Here is a 16,976-nt window from a genome sequence, read left to right on the forward strand (position 1 = left end):
CTAGGGGAAAGGGCCTAGAGGGGAGGACGCTGGTGGGGGGGAGGAGGAGGAGAAGGAAGGGATTGTGGGGAGAAATCTGTGAGGGGCTGGGCCCTGGAAAGGGAGGGGGGAAAGAGGCCCTATTTACGGGGGTCGGGGAGGTGGGTCGTTCTACGCGAGGGCATCGAAGGTGGAGGAGGTGATGGAGGAAAGCGCTTTATAGAGGAGGAAAGCCTTAGGGATGGGAAGAGTGACAGGGAAGAGTGATGGAGACCTGGTAGTGGAGAAGGGGTACCGAGGAAAGGGGGTGATGATGAGAGAGGGTATTATGGGAGTGGGCTCTCCAGGGATGGGGGAAGAAAGGGGTGCTTTAATGAGAGAGTGCTTCTGCAATGGCAGGGGGTGGTGGGGAGACCTCTAATGCAAGAGCATTAGAGAAGGAAAGAAGTGATGGCGAAGAGCAGGTTAGAGAGCTGAAACCCTTATACTGGGCATAAGAGAGCAATGTGCATAGGTGTTATAGGAACAACATAAAGGAAGAGAATACATCATAGAGAATAATACGACCTTATAGTTGGTGTTTGAGATATGGAGGTGGGTACTGTATGGAGAGAGGCTGTTAAAGCAAAAAAGAACCATGAAAGGGATGGATGTTCAGGAAAATGGGGAGTAGCACAGGTTGGTGTGTGGGAAGGGGTAGTTGAAAGCCTTGAGGTTGATATGTACATATCTTGGCTCTCCTATTGGCTTGAGCTTCATGAAGGCAGAGAACTTGTTTTAGTCATCTTTTGTTCCTTTTAGTTTTTAGCCTGTCCCACAGATTCAGTCTCTAGGTTCCTACTCATTCATATGCTCACTCACACACATTGTCCCGTCAGTGCCTGACAAGAGAATGAAAGCCTAGGAAACTTGGCAATTTGAGCAGCACTTTTAGGGTCCAAGCAGTCCATTATTCCTAGACACTTATGAAATCTCTCTGTGAGCCCAGCTCAGAGCCAGGGAAGGATCATAGATGCATAGCTTTAGAACTGGAAGAGACCTTAGAGGTTATCTGGACTAACCCTTCTTTTTTGAAATGAGAAAACCGAGGTTCAGAGGGGTTAAATGACTTTTTAGAGAGTCCAACTTGCAAGGATTTGCTTTCTTTTGGGGAAGATAGCCCGTGTGTGTATATCTTGAATATATATCACTGAATTTTTCATGCAGTGAGTGTTTCTTGAACTCACTGAAAAGAGAGAAAAATTATGGCATTGAACACTGCATATAAGGGGTGGGGGCATGCATTACTGTTTTTGTCATTGATTTAGATTAAAATATAGCATTACCAGTCTTCTGAAGTGGGGAGGGATAATTGACAAATGAAATGATCCCAAAAAGTTTCCAGGAGGCTAGAATATTGGACCAAACATAATTAGATGAAATTTAATAAGGATAAATGTAAAGTCCTTCATATTGGTTCAAAAAATCAACTTCACCAGGACAGTATTGAAGGAGGGGTGTCTGGACAGTAGCTTATTTGAAAGACATATGGGGGATTTGGAGACTGTAAATTCCATATGAGTCAGTAGTGTGAAACGCCTGCCAAAAAAGCTAATTCTGGAGACCTTGGCATTTGAGAATCACATAAAGGAATTAGGGATGCTTACTCTGGAAAATGGACTACAAAGGATTTGATAGTCAAATATTCAAAGATGATATCATGTGGGAGAAGGCATAGATTTGTTACCTGTGGTCCCAGAGGGCAGAAGTAGGAGCAGAGGGTGGGAGTTGCAGAGAGGCAGATTTAGGTTTAATGTAAGAAAACATTTCCTAACAGAGAGCTTTCCAAAGTTGAAATGAACTGCCTTAGGAGAAAGTAACTTCCCATTTCCTAGGAGTCTTTAAGAAACCGTTAAATAACCTCTTGTTGGGGATGTTTTAGAGAGGTTTCCAGTTCAGGTATATGGGCCGCCTGGATGATTGATCGCTGAGCTTCCATGATTCTTTGTATTCGGGGATTGGGGATGGGGATCTGGATCTGAATATGTAAGCATTCCTCTCTGGAAGGGGTGATATTAATGAAAGCTGCAGGCTGTGGGTGAGTGAGAATGGCAGAAGGCATGGAAGGAGGAAAGGCCAGTTGATGTTCACAAGGGCAGGTGAGTTAGGTTGAGGCGATATGGGTTACACTTTGAAAGCTACTTCTCTTACAGGCTGAGAGAGAAGAAAGTTGGGAAATGGGGTGATAGCTGTGACAGAGAGTCAGAGAGATAATTGAGGAGGAAAAGGAGAGTATAGGCTTAGGAATAGGGCAGCTTTAGACTGACTGCCTCTGGAGTGGAGAGAAGCAATTTGATCCCTGGCTTCCCTCACTTCCCCTTCCCAGATTAGCGGGCAGCTCTCCCCTCGGCTCTTCCGTAAGCTCCCACCTCGTGTCTGTGTATCCTTGAAGAGCATTGTGGATGAGGACTTCCTTTGTGCAGGGTGAGGCTGGCACAGGGCTGTGGGGTGGAGGGAATAGGTGCCTGAATTAGGGGGGAGGTTGGGGGCAGGTATGGGGGGGAGGAAAGGAAACCTAGAGCATTGCAGGTGCCAGAAAAGTACCTCCTCCACAGGCACATCTTCCTGGGCTTTTCCAAGTGTGGCCGATATGTACTCTCCTATACTAGCAACAGTGGCGATGATGACTTCTCCTTCTACATCTACCACCTGTATTGGTGGGAATTCAACGTCCACAGCAAGCTAAAGCTGGTAGGAAGGCGGGGCTGGAGCAACCCCTCTGTGGGCCTCCTCGCCACTTTCTCATCCCCTCTTCTCTTACCTGGGCCCGGCAGTCCCACCCAGCTCTCAGTCTGCGACACTGGGCCAAGAGGAAAGGGGCCTGGGTTCGAGCCTCCACACTTCAAGTCCCTCACCTTCTTGGGGCTTGGTTCCCAGTTCTGTGAGATGAGAGGGTTGGACAAGGTGCTCACAAAGGGCCTTCTGTTATTAAACGCTATTTATGGTTGCTGTGCAATGCTGCCCACAGGTGAGGCAGGTGCGGCTCTTCCAGGATGAAGAGATTTATAGTGACCTGTATCTAACTGTGTGCGAGTGGCCCAGCGACTCTTCCAAAGTCATCGTCTTTGGCTTCAAGTGAGGGCCTGTGGGGTGGAGGACAGGGGAAGCTGGGGAGTGATGCTGGGGAGGAGGGAGGAGGGGTTTGGGATTGATTTAGGCTCAGCCCCTACCCCATACCCCCTTAGCACCCGATCAGCCAATGGGCTCCTTATGAACATGATGATGATGAGTGATGAGAACCACCGGGACATCTACATTAGCACTGTAGCTATGCCACCCCGAGACCGCTGCCCTAGCTGCCAAGATGCCAGCCTTGCCCACCCTGGTGAGTGGACCTGTGTGTGGCACAGGCTAGGGACAAGGGCCTGCAGGATTGCAAGTGACACTCATGTGTTAGTGGGAAGGATTGTCATCAGTGCAAAGAGAATCATAAGGGTGTGCTCTAGGCCTGGAATGGACACAGGCACGTGCTATAAGCATGCTTATGTGACATGTATGTGGTGTATTGTGGGTGTCTTTGGTGATGTGCCCTGTGTGCTGCCTATGCACTTTCAGGTGCTTGTTGCATGGCTGACCTATTCTGTCTTGTGACAGGCATGTGTCCTGCAGTCATGTCTTGGGGTGGGTCAATGTGTTTCATTCATGTTTTTTGCATGTAGCACGTATGGGAGTGTGTCACAGGCATGTACCATAGACTTTTGTTCTAGCTGTCTGTGTGTGTGTTTCAGGAGACCCTAGTGCCCATTGCCTGAGACACGGGTTCATGCTGCACACCAAGTACCAGGTGGTCTATCCCTTCCCCACCTTCCAGCCAGCCTTCCAGCTCAAAAAGGACCAGGTGGTGTTGCTCAACACCAGTTACTCCCTGGTGGCCTGTGCAGTCTCTGTCTGCTCAGCAGGTAGGCTTGTAGCCCCAAGCCCTGGCTTCAGCCTGGCTGCCTGGCCCTCCCCCAGCCAATCATAGAGCTGGAAGACACCTTAGTGGGATACTGGAGTCCGTCTTGTTGAATCATGGGATTGGAGAGTGAGAAGGACTTTAGAAATAATGCAATCTAATGCCCTTTTTTTTACAAATGGGGAAAGCGAGGCTCAGAAAGGTTGTGACTTCTTACCCAAGGTCCAATTACTAGTATCAGTGCCAGGATTTGATTGCCGGCACAGGGCCTCCTTAGAATGATAGTCTCTAGGTACCAATTCCATTCCCATCAGGGTGGAAGATGCCTTTCACTTCTTCCTAGATTTGGCTTTCTTTTCCCCATCCTGTGACTGAGTGAAAGACTTTGGCATTAGAGAAAATGTTTCTTCAGTGTATGTTTCTTCATGCTCCCTTGGAGCACTGGATCATCAGATCAGTAGCCAGAAGGGATTTTAGAGGTTATCTAATCTGATCCCTTATAGGAGAAAGAATTGAGGCCTAGCGAGAAGAAGAGACTGATCTGCCCTCACACGAGTCATAGAATGTAGAAATGGAAGGAGCCTTAGCTGCTGTGTAGTGAGTGCTACCTTAGTCTCCCTCTCCCATTTTACATTTAAAGAAACACTCTTGAGAGAGAAATGACTTGCCCAGGTTCTAACCCAGAGCTCTCAGTTTTGCCTTTGTAAGTTATGAACCTCACATCCTTTCCCCCCAATCTGCTTCTCTCTACTCCCGTCCCTCCGTTCTAGGTGACAGCAGTTTCTGCCAAATCCTCTATGATCGAACCACTCATCCACCAGCCCCACCTGACCCTCCTGGGCCCCCGAGTCGAGAGGATCCCCCAGTGTCCAGAGGACCTTGCCCAGAGGCCACCCCCGCTCGCCCTCCAGAGCCCTCGCCAGCTGTTGCCAAAGCCAAGGAATTTGTGGCTGACATTTTCCGGAGGGCCAAGGAGGCAAAGGGTGGTGTTGTGGAAGAGGCCCGACAGCCCCCCTGCCTGGGGGCCTCGGGCAGCCGCTGTCGCCAGCCCTGTGAGGCCCCACCCCTGGATGGGGACTTGGGACCCCGGGACAGTCCTCCTGACACAGTGCCCCCCGTTGTGGAGCCGGGTTATGTCAACTACACCAAGCTCCATTATGTGCTGGAGCCTGGGGACTGGGTTGAACCAGAGGATGGTGAGGAGAGGGTGCAGGTGGGGGGAGGGCAGAACAAGAGTCGGCTCCAGACCCCAACGTCTCACCCCGTCCATCTTCCCGTCCCCCTCCACCATCACCTCCAGGGTTTGAGGATGACAAGATCTCCCTTCCATTCGTGGTGACCGATCTCCGTGGCAGGAATCTTCGGCCTATGAGAGAGCGGGCAGTTTTCCAGGTAAGTGGCAAAGGGCTGCCACGGAGGAAGGCCACCCTGGGCCAAAGAGGTGGAGTATGTGTATGTAGATCTGTGGCCCTTTGTCCATTAAAGGGTCAATACCTGACGGTGGAGCAGCTCACGCTGGACTTTGAGTATGTCATTAATGAAGTCATCCGAAATGATGCCACTTGGAGTCACCAATTCTGCTCGTTCAGTGACTACGACATCGTCATTTTGGAGGTATGTGCGCTGGGGGGGTCAGGAGCAGGCAGGGAGACCATCTCGTGTGGACTTCGTATGGGTCTTGTTTTCTTAATAGAATGGAAGCTCTTTGAGGGCAGGGGCCGTTTTGTTTTTGTCTTTGCATGTCCAGAGCCTAGTACAGCAACCTCCACAGAGTAGTTGATGAGTAAATGCTTATTGAAAGAGGAAGGAGTGTTAGACTTGGACAAAAGGACATGGGTTTTGAGTCCTCACTGTCTTACTTTTTTAGCTGTAGGACAAACCTCAGTTTCCTCATCTCTAAAATGGGAATATTATTTATTCACAACTGAGGATTGTGAATTAAGTACTTTGTAGTAAGATTTAAATTGCTATAGAAGTGTAAGCTATTATTGGGTTCCAGCCTATGATGCTCCCCTCATGTGGGGCCTCTCCTCATTGTCCTCCCCTGCTCTCTCCCCTACCAGGTCTGTCCTGAAACCAACCAGGTCCTCATCAACATTGGCCTGCTGCTCCTGGCCTTCCCTTCCCCCAATGAGGAGGCCCAGCTCCGGTGAGGGAGGGGGGAGGAAAATGCTGTCCCCTGTCTTTCCCCCAGGCCTGCCCACTAACCAAGCACAGACCTCTGGTTCCAAGGAGAAGGAGAATGAAACTGCCCCCTGTAGGCCTGGTAGCTTTCCATGTGACCCTTTGGATGGTTTAGTTTAAAGAGCAATAGATCCGATGTCAAGAGAACATGGGTTCAAATTCCTTTTCTGCTGTTTAGTAGTTGGGTGATCCTGGGCAAAGTGCTTCCCTCCTCAAGATTGTAACTTCATCTGTAAGAAGGCTCCTTACTGCTCAGAATCCTACGATCCTCTTAGTTCCACTCTTCTCCACTCCGCCCCTTCCCCAACAGTCTAGGCCATTTTCCCTGGGCCTCAGTTTACCCTTTGTCCTGCCCTCTAGACCAAAGACCTATCATACCAGCTTGAAGGTGGCTTGGGACCTGAATACAGGCATCTTTGTCACAGTCAGCGTGGGGGATCTTACTGAGGTCAAAGGGCAGACCAGGTGAGGCCAAGGCTGATTTAGAAAGGAGGGGGGCTCTCCCTCTAGAATCCTCTGTAAGCCTCCCTTTTCCTCACAGTGGCAGCGTTTGGAGCTCCTATCGCAAGAGCTGTGTGGACATGGTGATGAAGTGGCTTGTGCCTGAGAACAGTGGCCGATATGTCAACAGGATGACCAATGAGGCACTGCACAAAGGTGGGGCTCAGGCAGTCTCAACGACCCAGCGTTCTCTTCCTCTGCTTGCTTGGCCTGTCGGTCTTCTTATCTGGCTTTGACTTCTGAGGGCACAGAGGCCACCTGAAAACCTGCCCTTCCCCTCTTATAAAGGCCCCATTCATTCAAGTATCAATCATTCAAGTTATCATTGATCTGTAACTGCAGCACTAGGACTGTGCCTAGGACTTGTTGTCCCAACTCCAGATAGAATGAAACTAGATGAGGCCCCAAAGCTAACAGCAGCCTAGGTAGAAGGGGGCTGATGGAGTAGGGGATGGGCAGAGAGGGAGCTCCTGAGGACAGACTAAAGAGGACTCCAGTCTGGAGAGGGAAGACTTGAGGGGGAAAAGAGATCGTGGAGGGCAAGGATGGAGTGGCCTTCACTGACTGGTCACCAAATCCCCAAATTGCTAGGGTAAGGAGCCTTTCTGTTTTCACACAGTGAGATGATTTTAGGGCAAAGGGCTTCCCAGCTCCTGTGATAGGAATTAACTTAATGGGGATTTGGGACCTCCCAGAGGTGTCTGTCAGTGACACACAACAGATTGGTTCCTAAAGGTTTGGCTACATTTAGAGTGTGTATCATATCCTTTATCCTAGAAGTAGCACTGGATTTAAATGCTGGCTCTTTTGTTTACTGTCTGACCTCAGCATGTCATTTAACCTCTGGGCCACCGTAGAATGGCCCCTCCAGTTCTTAAAATCCTGTGATCTTTCTTGTGTGATTTTTGTGCTTTAGTTTCCTCTGTCAAATGAGGGGGTTGGATTGGATGTTCTGAGGGCCATTCCAGTTTTAACTCCTTTGAGCCTATAAACAAGAGGCAGAAAGGGTGCCCAAAAGAAGTTGGGATGTACTTGTCTTGTGTGTGTGTGTGTGTGTGTGTGTCCCACCCCCTCCAGGCTGCTCCCTGAAGGTCCTGGCTGACAACGAGCGGTACACATGGATTGTGCTGTGAGGAGCCCGGGGGCTATGGCACCCACTGCTCTGGACACTGACTCGATACTACCTCCTCGTTTTGGGTTGGATTTTGTTGTTACTTGGGGGCTTTTGGTTTCTCCCATCCTGTCCCCTAGTGTTAGGCTGGGAGATGGGGGGTGGGGGAGGGAAGGCTCGGGTCCTGAAGGCCTTCCCCCTGCCCCCTTGGAAGGTGGGGTTGGTTGAGGGGAGGTTAGGCCCCCAGGAGCCCTGGAGCCCAGATCCCTTTTATTTATGCCTATTTAAGCGGGGGCAGGGGAGGGACCCCTGGGGATTAAGTAGCCAGGGCTACCTAGGCTGCTGAGTTCCTTGGCAAGAAGAGCCCTGTCAGCCCTGGACACAGGGAAGAGGGCCAAGAGAAGCTTCAAGAGACTCGGCTTCTCCCCACCCCCACCTCCCTTCCAAGCTGGGGCCTTTGGTTTCATGTATATTCTAAAAGTTTTCTTGGCTGCCAGTTGTGGATGCCAGTTCCTTGAGGAGGTTGTGTTAACCGACCCCTCTCCCTGCCCGTCCCCCCCCCCCCCATTCATGTAATAAATGTTTTAATTTCTGAGCCTGTGTGAACTCCCTTCAGGATCATACTGCCCTCCTCCCAGTTGGCTCTGCCTCTCATTTTCACCCTAAAGTCAAGAATATCATTTGGGCTCTGGGGCGGAGACAAAGTGAGTGGTCAGCAACCAGAGGCAGAGGAAGCTTCCTTCGGGACAAAGCTGTGGAACAGACACTAGGCCCCAGGGAGCCAGCTGGTAGCCAAATAACACAGCAGAATTTATTGTGTTTTAAGAAAAACTACAAAAAAGGTAGAAAACAGCTCGGGCTCTCTAGACTACCACACGCTTTGACACTTTCACCACCACGGGGAAGAGGGCCTGGCTGCCCGGGGCCCAAGGTGGCACCAGCCACCAGCAGAGTGGGGGGCCAGTCCCCTCAGCCGCTGCACTTGGAGCACACAAAATAGTGATTTTTTTTTTTTATACAATAAGGTCAGGATCTTTTTTTTGTTTGTTTTTTTTTTTTGTCTTTTTTTGTTTTTGCCATAAACATCTATCTCACATGTTGAAAACACTGAAAAAATTGGAACGAATAAGGCCATGATGGTTGGAAAAACCCCAACAGCTACCAACTCTGTGGATATCGCTCACAAATCGCACAATAGTTATGTGGTTTAGAGAGGGTTAGATCATTACATTACAAAAGCACAGATCTCTGGAAAACTAGAATAGCTAAGAAGGTTTCATGACAAACCAGCATCTTAGAGGGCAGCTGTTGTGGGGGTTGGGGGGGGGGGTGATCTTTATGAGTGAGGGCTACCCAGGCCCCTGCCTGCCTACCTGCTCCAGGGGAGGCTGGCCACACTTGGGAGGAGGCACCTTGGCCTTCTCTCCCTGAGCTGGGTAGGCCGGCAGCTCTCCGGGCAGTGTCAGTCTAGCACTGGTCTTTGGAAGCTGGGAGGGAACAAGGAGGCCTCTCCTGCCCATTCCCTCCCATTAGCTGCCCTTCCCCTGCCCTTGGGGAGGGAGAGGGTCCTGCCACAACTCCAGGCCTGGGTGGGATGGGGCAGAGGAAGGGTACTGAGGTGGAGATACAGCCTGTGAAGGAGGGCCTCTCCCAAGGCTTGATGGAGGCCTGCAATGCTCCCTCACAGCAGAGGGTGCTGGGTGTGGGGTCAGGGGAGGAGACTGATGGGCAGGGCCCTGACCCACAAGCCCTCACCTAAAGCAGTGCCCGGAACTGCTTTAATTGCACTTAAACCAAGAAGGGAAGCAAGGAGGACTGGGGAAGGGAGGATTCTGGGTGGTGACAGGGACCTCTGCACTTTAGCAAGCACTCTTGCAAAGAGCAACAAGCCCTCCCCCCACCCATACTACCTGTGTCCGAGGTGGCAGCTCAACACCCCCTAAACCCCAGGCAGCCTGGGGTGGGGGCGGGGGGCAAGCCACTGTGCAAAGCCAGAACTTGGAGTCAGTTCCAGGGAGTAGAAGAGGGTAAGGGGAACCCAGGAGCCACCATGCCCACAAGGCAGACAGCCCCTTGGGTCAGGCTTGGCACAGCCCTGGGCCTGTGCGGGTGGCCAGGGGAAGAGAAGATGCTCTACTCTCCCTCCTGCTCCGGGCCGTGCCCACTGCCCCGGGGAGCCTGCCGCCAGCCAGGACACTCAGTTTGTTCCTTAAGGCACGTCTTTTGTCTTTTGTGTCAGTGTTTGCAGTATTGAGGAGCCAGCTCCCCTTCCCCCCCGCCCCCCAAAATCCTTCCAGTGCAGCCAAGTGGTTCTTGCCCTGGGATTGTGCTGCCACCCACCCCCTGTACCCCGCAGGGGCAAACAAAGGCCACAGGAAGGGGTGGGTTTGCATGGGTGAGGGGGTGCAGAGGCAATGCCTTCCCTGCTTTGAGGAGCTCTCCTGCTCCCCCCTCAGTAGCTAGGGGGTGCATCCTACCCCACAACGGGGGCCAGAGCAAAAACACCAAGTCCCATGAGCTACAGGGAAGCCTAGAGTCTGGCTGGGACTTTGGTGTCTGGTAGGGGAAGGAGAGTAGGGGTGGAGGGTAGAAGGCTGGTGAGTCCAAGCTTCTCCTTTGCTGGAAGCCTGGGCTCATGGGATTCCCACAGTTACAAGGTGGGTTTGGGGTAGGTGGCCCCTGAAACAGCCCTTGCCCTGCCCTCTGAGGGCCAGAGTCCTGGGGAGCCCCAGCAAGTAGCCAGGGCTTTTAGCTTGAGGGCAGGGCCTGCACGAAGATGCCCCGTCCTTCAGTCCTCGCCAGCTTGGCAGGAGGCTCCAGGGACTCTGAGCTGAGGGCAGTCGACTCACTGGAGTTGAGAGAGATCTCTTGGGGCAGTTCATCTTCACTCTCCTCCTCTTCTTCCTCCTCTTCATCTGAGTTCATGGAGGGGTCTGAGTTCAGGGCTTGATCTAGATAGGGGGTCCTCCCCACTCCCACTCCTTTCCAATGGGGCTGGGAGACCCAGGCCCCTTGCCCACCCTGCCCCACAGCTGGTGCCCAAACAAAGTGGGGGGCCCAGGCATCCAAAGGTCCTCACCGGCCCCAGGAGGAGCTGACTGAGGTGGGAGAGGCCCTTCCTACCTTTGTCAGGATCCAGGGGGTTCAGGGAACTGGCCAGGTTGGCAAACTGTACAGGGGAGAGCAGGCCCAGGGGAGCAGTTAGGCCGGGTGGGCTGCCTCCTTTTGTCCCTTCCCCTCCATCTTCCCCAGTTTACTGCTTGTACCCACCTCGCCCATGACAGCGATGGGGGTCTCTCCCTTGGCCTGGGCCACTCGGTGCTCGATCAGATAGTACATGTACTCGTCATACAAGAGACGGATCAGGTGGAATGAGCCGAAGCTGGCCGCACTGCGCAGGGTCAGGTCCCGGATGACCATGGAGCTGAAGGAAGAGGAGGCAGGCCTGGGGTTGGTGGGCTGAGCCATGCTGCCCCCTCTCCCTGTTCATCAGGCACCACCCACCTGTAGAAAGACCACTTGAGAAGGAAGAGTTTGGCAGCCTTGGGGAAGCTGGCGCTGCCCTGATAGGGCTTGAGCACCTGGCTCACCACGCCATCCAGCCAGCCTGCCCACTGCTCCAGCGAGTTCTGCTGCTGAAGCGTCACCTTGAAGTCCTGCTCCAGCCGCTGCACGACACGGTCCTCACAGCGGCATACCCATGAGGCCTGCTCCTGGGGTGGAGGAGGCAGGGGAAATGGCCAGAGATGGGGCTGTGACTTGCCCAGAGTCACAGCTAATAAAGAGGCTGACCCCGACCCTGAGTCTACATCCACAAGGGGTTTCTTCCTTGCATCGTGCCACCATGTCATCCCCAGACACCCTTGAAGTGGGGGCAGGAGACAGGACTGCCCGGGACACTCCCACCCCCTGCCCCAGGGGCTGTGGGTACCTGCACATTGGCAAAGTCAACACGGTTGAGGTCGCTGAGCATCTGGTTGATTTGGGCTGTGTTCTGAAGCACGGCCCGGGCTGCCTGGGCCAGGTGATTGAGGGAGGTGTAGCGCCGAAGCGTTTGTGCAAAAGCACTGGCTGCGGCCACCTGCGGGCAGAACCCTTTCATGCCCATGTTTCCACCATCCTCTGCCCTCACCCACAGCTGGGCCCTAGAAGAGCCTAGCCCATGCAGAGACCCTTCAAGGCCATCCAGGCCAATCTCTTTAAACAGTGGAGAACTGTGGACCAGAGAAGAGAGGTGACTTCATGGGGTCCCAAGACCTAGTGCTAAATTATCTGGAGGTATTGAAATTTTCTAGTATGACTTACTCGTTTTACAGAGGAGTAAACCGAGGCCCTATGGGGCAGCTAGGTGGCACAGTAGATAAGAGTACCAGGCCTGGATTCAGGAAGACTTTAGTCCAAATATGGCCTCAGACACTAGCTATGTGACCCTGGCCAAGTCACTTAGTCCTATTTGTCTCAGTTTCCTCATCTGTAAAATGAGCTGGAGAAGGAGATGGTGAAATATCTTTGCCAAGAAAACCCCAAATGGGGTTATAAAGACTCAGTGGACACCACTGAAAACAAATGAACAGACAAAAATGGGCTCACAGAAGCAGAGTTATCCCACAGGTAGTGAGCATGTCGCAGAGCCTGGGTTTGAATCCAAGTCTCTGGCTTCATACAAATCCACAGTCCTCTCACTTCCCTCCTCTTGCCTTGGACCACTGCAATAACCTCACCAGCCTGTCCCCCATCATTTTTCCTGCCAGTCTCTGTCTCATAGCCCAGCTCTAACTAGGTTGGGCTCCCTACTATTTCTCGGGTCAAATTTAACTTTCTGAGTCTGGCATTTATGGGTCCCATTGAGTCTAGGAATCAGGGGACTCGAGGTCAAATTGTAATTCTAAGTGCTATCTGTGTGACCTTGGCTGGGTCCCTTTCTCTAGGACTACCTCCTCTTCTATAAAATAAAGGGATTGGACTAGATGAGCTGTAAGACCCTGTCTAATTCTAAGTCCCACCTAAAGTACACAAGTCCCAGGAGCCTCTGGTTTGGGTTTCTGGGATGGAGGTGAACCAAAGCGGGTCAGGAAGCTCCATTCTCCTCACCTTCACCCGAACCATCTCTTCAGGGATGTTCATCATGGCATTAGTGAGCCAGCTCTCTAGGCTCTTGGCAAAATTCCGAATTGCTTGTGTCAAGGCACCTAAGGAGAGCAGACAGACAGCAAGGTTGGAGAGGCAGTAAGCATGAGCCTGCCTGGGCTGGCTGCCCCTAAGCATGCCCTACTCACTGGGGATGGGCCGCAGCACATCGGGGATAAGGATCTCCACCAGGCCCTGGTACAGCAGGTTGTCACAGTCCTTGGTCCACTTGAGCACAGGCTCATACTTGGAGAGGAGCACCAGGCTGCTCTTGGGCAGCCGCTTCTCTGCTTCATCGTGGCTGTATGGACACGCACACGCACATGTGCGCGCGCGCACGGACACAGACAGGCATACAGACACAGATAAGGTACAACATGTATACAGGGGTAGCCACAGAAACGTGCAGATACGCAATATACAGAGAGGAATAGAGACAGTTACACCCGGACAAAAGTGAGGGCCCCTTCCTCAGGGTTCCCTTGCTAGGGCTGCCTGGGGCTCCCCACCATACTCACACAGCCAGGGGGGTGGCCTCACTGGGCTGATTGAGGTTGTACCTCCAGAAAGTCTTCCACAGGGTCTCTACCAGCGTAAACTGCAGGTTAATCATGACGTCCACAATGGCCTGGCAAGGAGTGGAGGGAGTGACCCAGGCTGAACAGGGCGAGAGACAGAGTGAGCCTCCCCCAAGCTTCCTGCTGATTCTCGTCCTGGCCCCATACCTCACAGTGCTCCCGGTACAGGACCTGGAAGGCCTTGATGTCTTCAGGCCCAATCCCCTCAGGTAGCACCTTGCCCTGGAGATCCAGCTCAGTGAATTCTGGCAGGCTCCTTGAAGCATCTGTGGGGGTAGAAAGGAGCCAGGATGGCAGAGGGATATACAGTATTTCTAAGAAGGGACCTTAGAAATCATCTAATTTCAATACCTTGTTTTAGAGCTGAGAGAACCGATGCCCAGGGCTGCTGAATGAGATGGCCAAGGTCACATGTTAACTGTAACCAGGCCAGGCCTAGAACACAGGCTTTCAGAGTCTCCATCCAGAGCTCTGCAGGTTTCAGGGCCTCCCTAGACTCTCCCTTGCCCTGTCCATCCTCCTTGAGAGGCTGCATCTGGGCCAGGGAATTCCTTGGTAGGACTCAGTGTGAGCTGTGTAACAATGTTCCTGGGCATGGGAACAGGTCCTTACCCAAGAACTGCTGGTACTGCTGGACTTGGGCACTGATATCAGACAGGCCTGCTGCCTGCTGCTGTCCTACTGCCACACCGTTGGTCATGCCCTCCATCTTCTGTATTGGTTTAAGTCTGGGGAGTCAGGGGAAGGAAGGAGAGAGCCCAGGTTGGAGGAGATGTCTTCCCTCCCTAGTGCTCTGCCAGCCAGAGACCCTAAGCCAGCCAGCAGAGCATCTCTACCTCTGCTTCTGAGAGAAGGGCTGGCCCCGCATGGCCATATGTTGCTGGTCCTCCATCAGGCGTAGCAGTGGAGAGTTGGCTTTGATACGCAGACCATAGTAATGGTATTTGGAGTTTCCCCTGGAAAGGAGAGCCGGAAAAAAAAGAGGAAAGTGAGAGATGGGGTGGTTCAGGCCAGGGCTGCCCCCAGTATTACCTTGGAGGGATTCATTCGCTCATTTGAACAATATTTATTCGTTGCCTGCTATCTGTAGAGTATGTGCTAAGTTTGGTAAAAAGTTTGGAGAAGAAATAGTCCTCGTGAAGCTCATAGTCTAGTAGAGAGACAATGTGCTAAGACCATTAGAACGGACATCATGTGATAAGTGCACTAGAGTGTATAAACAAAGTACTCTGGGAAATCCCAAGGGCTTGGGGAGGTGGAGATGTGGGAAACAGTTAAGTTCATTCTGCTTTTTATCTGAAGGACCCCAGGCCCAGGTGCCTCCATGTGGGCCTCCCTCCTAGTCATGCATTCTAGCCTCTGCTCTGCCATTTGTTATCTGAGAGCTGCCCAGGGCACAGTGAGAAGTTAAATGATTTAGCCAAGGTCCCAGGTGTCAGAAGTGGACCTGAACCAAGACCTTCCTGATTCTGAGGCTGACTCTGTCTATTAAACGATGTGGAGTGTGTGTGTGTGTGTGTGTGTGTGTGTGTGTGTGTGTGTGTGTGTGTGTGATCTACCCCACAGTAAATATGGGGGGGGAGGGGGAGAAGGAGGTTTCAAAGAAGGAACTAAGGATGTCACTAAAAATGACCTACCACCAAAGAGGACAAAGATAAGGAAGAGAGGAAATTCTTCACTTGCCTGGATATAGGTGAACCTGAGGCTTTGTCTTAATAATTACTATTTCTGGGCCAGCTCTGGCTCCAAGCAGGTCAAGTTATAGGAAGAAAGGAGGGTGGTCCCAGTGGATCTGAGGGCTCTGTTCTAGGAGTGAGCATCCCTGAGGTTAGCTGGGGCGGGGCAACACCCCAAGATACCAGGCAGGCATACCTCGTGCCAAGTCGTCGAGTGCGGAGGCCCATGAAGACAGAGCGGATAAGCTTGCCAAAAGAGGCAGCATTGACGGGCTCTAGCTTCTGCTCCTGGCAGTGCAGGAGGTAGTGGCAATAGAGGGTACTGCGGGGCAGGCTCACCCCCTCAGCCGTCTCATAGTTATCCAGCAGCCATTGGACCTAGGGGATAGAGAAGTTGGGGGGGGGGGAGAAGAAAGGGAACATCCCAGGGGCCAGCCCCCACCTAGGTTAAGGTCCTAGCTCAACACTCCTATATGGAAAGGAGGCCACAGGGCTAAGGCTTCTTGGTGCCTTCTGCTTGGCCCCTGGAGGCAGGCACCACTGCAGATGCCCCTGGACAGGGGGTATGAAATGTCCTTAGCTGCCTCTCCCCACCCCAATTCTGATCCTTTGGCCAGTATCCCTCACCTGGATGGTCACTACCCAGGGTATTCACTAGAGGGCAGGAAACAGAACTGGGCTGTAGAAACTCTCCCCAGGCTCTAGCCTTGCTTCTGCCCCTAGTGATGTTCCTCTTCCCCACCCCTTCTCTCTGGGGACGGGACACAGGGGCACTTACAGTGGCTGGTGAGGCACGGGTGGTATGTGAGTACGACTGGCTGGAGCTGCCCAACATGTAGCCGCCCTGGATCACGTAGGTGCCGGCGCCGCCCCCGCCGCCCCCGCCGCCCCCTCCGCTGCTCGAGCCACTAGAGTTGGTGACGATCTGGCCACCCGACACATACATGGGCACTGAGCCACTACTCGCCACAGCCTGTGAGGTGGCAGGTGTGCTGACCTGCGCGGTTGTGCCCTGGGACTCATAGTAGCTGGTGCCCGCATTCTGGGTGTATAGTGGTGTCTCTGTGTAGGGGTAGGTACCTGAGCGACTGTAAGGGAAGCAGGGAACAAGAAGGGCTGGGTGGCCATTTCTGTGGCAGAGCTTATGGGAATTCCCAGAACTATTTCGGGGAGGGGCTCAGATAGTCAGTGTCAGGAGCCATGAGGGCCGCTGTCCGAAAGTCAGCGTCTTCTGCTCAGTCTCTAAGAGCTTCTCCCACTAGCACTGCCCAACTGCTTTGGTCCAATTAGGGCCTGAGCTGAACGTCACTCTTTCCCTTGGAATGGTACTAAAAAGCTAACAGGGAAACCTGGGGAAGATTCTTTACAATTTTCCCACTTCTTTCACAGGCCCAGTCAGCTTCCTAGTCACTCTAGGCTTAGAGTGGGTCCCCATCCTGTAGAACCAATCAATCGTCAAGGCCTGATTTCTTTTCTCCTTTCCATTCTCACAGTCCTACATTTCCCACCTGAATTCTTGTCTCCTTGGTGAAAACCTTCCAACTTCAAGCCTTTCCCCTCCATCTTGCCACAATGAATTTCCCTGATGCCATTCCTCCCCAGGTCAGAAAGTGCCCATAGCTCTAGGAGAGCCTCCTTTCACTCCTTTGAGGCCAGGAGGGCGAGTCTCTCCTACAATGCCAGATTCCCTGCTGTATCTGGGCTCCTCTCCCCCAACTTTGAGATGCCCTCCTTCCCTCCTGTGGCCCATTTGAACCCTAGTCACCTCCTCTGTGACCACAATTAACCCAACTCTCCCCACTCTCTGCTAGCCAGAACTGTTGTGATTAGATGGCCTTCAGCAGCTCCTGCCTGTATAAATGATCCTGTGACGGCTGGAGGCCAGC

The 16,976-nt window shown here is 52.6% G+C and overlaps 2 protein-coding genes across 2 annotated transcripts in view; one reads left to right on the forward strand and one right to left on the reverse strand.

Annotated features, from left to right (window-relative positions):
* The window catches only part of DCAF15 (DDB1 and CUL4 associated factor 15), a 20,061-nt gene extending 11,656 nt beyond the window's left edge, over positions 1-8,405 (forward strand). Inside the window, exons 2-13 of the mRNA XM_044685108.1 lie at positions 2,345-2,442; positions 2,574-2,709; positions 2,987-3,093; positions 3,204-3,343; positions 3,747-3,917; positions 4,684-5,109; positions 5,214-5,305; positions 5,399-5,527; positions 5,977-6,062; positions 6,458-6,562; positions 6,639-6,754; positions 7,676-8,405. Of these exons, the coding sequence (XP_044541043.1) occupies positions 2,345-2,442; positions 2,574-2,709; positions 2,987-3,093; positions 3,204-3,343; positions 3,747-3,917; positions 4,684-5,109; positions 5,214-5,305; positions 5,399-5,527; positions 5,977-6,062; positions 6,458-6,562; positions 6,639-6,754; positions 7,676-7,731 (1,662 nt within the window). The 3' untranslated portion in view covers positions 7,732-8,405. The remainder of the gene's footprint in view (positions 1-2,344; positions 2,443-2,573; positions 2,710-2,986; positions 3,094-3,203; positions 3,344-3,746; positions 3,918-4,683; positions 5,110-5,213; positions 5,306-5,398; positions 5,528-5,976; positions 6,063-6,457; positions 6,563-6,638; positions 6,755-7,675) is intronic.
* Positions 8,406-8,498: 93 nt separating this feature from the next.
* Positions 8,499-16,976, reverse strand: part of RFX1 (regulatory factor X1) — a 34,013-nt gene continuing 25,535 nt past the window's right edge. Inside the window, exons 9-21 of the mRNA XM_044670410.1 lie at positions 15,869-16,178; positions 15,287-15,468; positions 14,251-14,370; positions 14,027-14,142; positions 13,562-13,680; positions 13,355-13,464; positions 12,986-13,137; positions 12,801-12,898; positions 11,641-11,790; positions 11,214-11,422; positions 10,980-11,133; positions 10,833-10,878; positions 8,499-10,624 (exon numbers count right to left, since the gene is read on the reverse strand). Of these exons, the coding sequence (XP_044526345.1) occupies positions 10,458-10,624; positions 10,833-10,878; positions 10,980-11,133; positions 11,214-11,422; positions 11,641-11,790; positions 12,801-12,898; positions 12,986-13,137; positions 13,355-13,464; positions 13,562-13,680; positions 14,027-14,142; positions 14,251-14,370; positions 15,287-15,468; positions 15,869-16,178 (1,933 nt within the window). The 3' untranslated portion in view covers positions 8,499-10,457. The remainder of the gene's footprint in view (positions 10,625-10,832; positions 10,879-10,979; positions 11,134-11,213; positions 11,423-11,640; positions 11,791-12,800; positions 12,899-12,985; positions 13,138-13,354; positions 13,465-13,561; positions 13,681-14,026; positions 14,143-14,250; positions 14,371-15,286; positions 15,469-15,868; positions 16,179-16,976) is intronic.

This window comes from Gracilinanus agilis, chromosome 1 (assembly GCF_016433145.1).
Source record: "Gracilinanus agilis isolate LMUSP501 chromosome 1, AgileGrace, whole genome shotgun sequence".
NCBI classification, from domain to species: Eukaryota; Metazoa; Chordata; class Mammalia; order Didelphimorphia; family Didelphidae; genus Gracilinanus; species Gracilinanus agilis.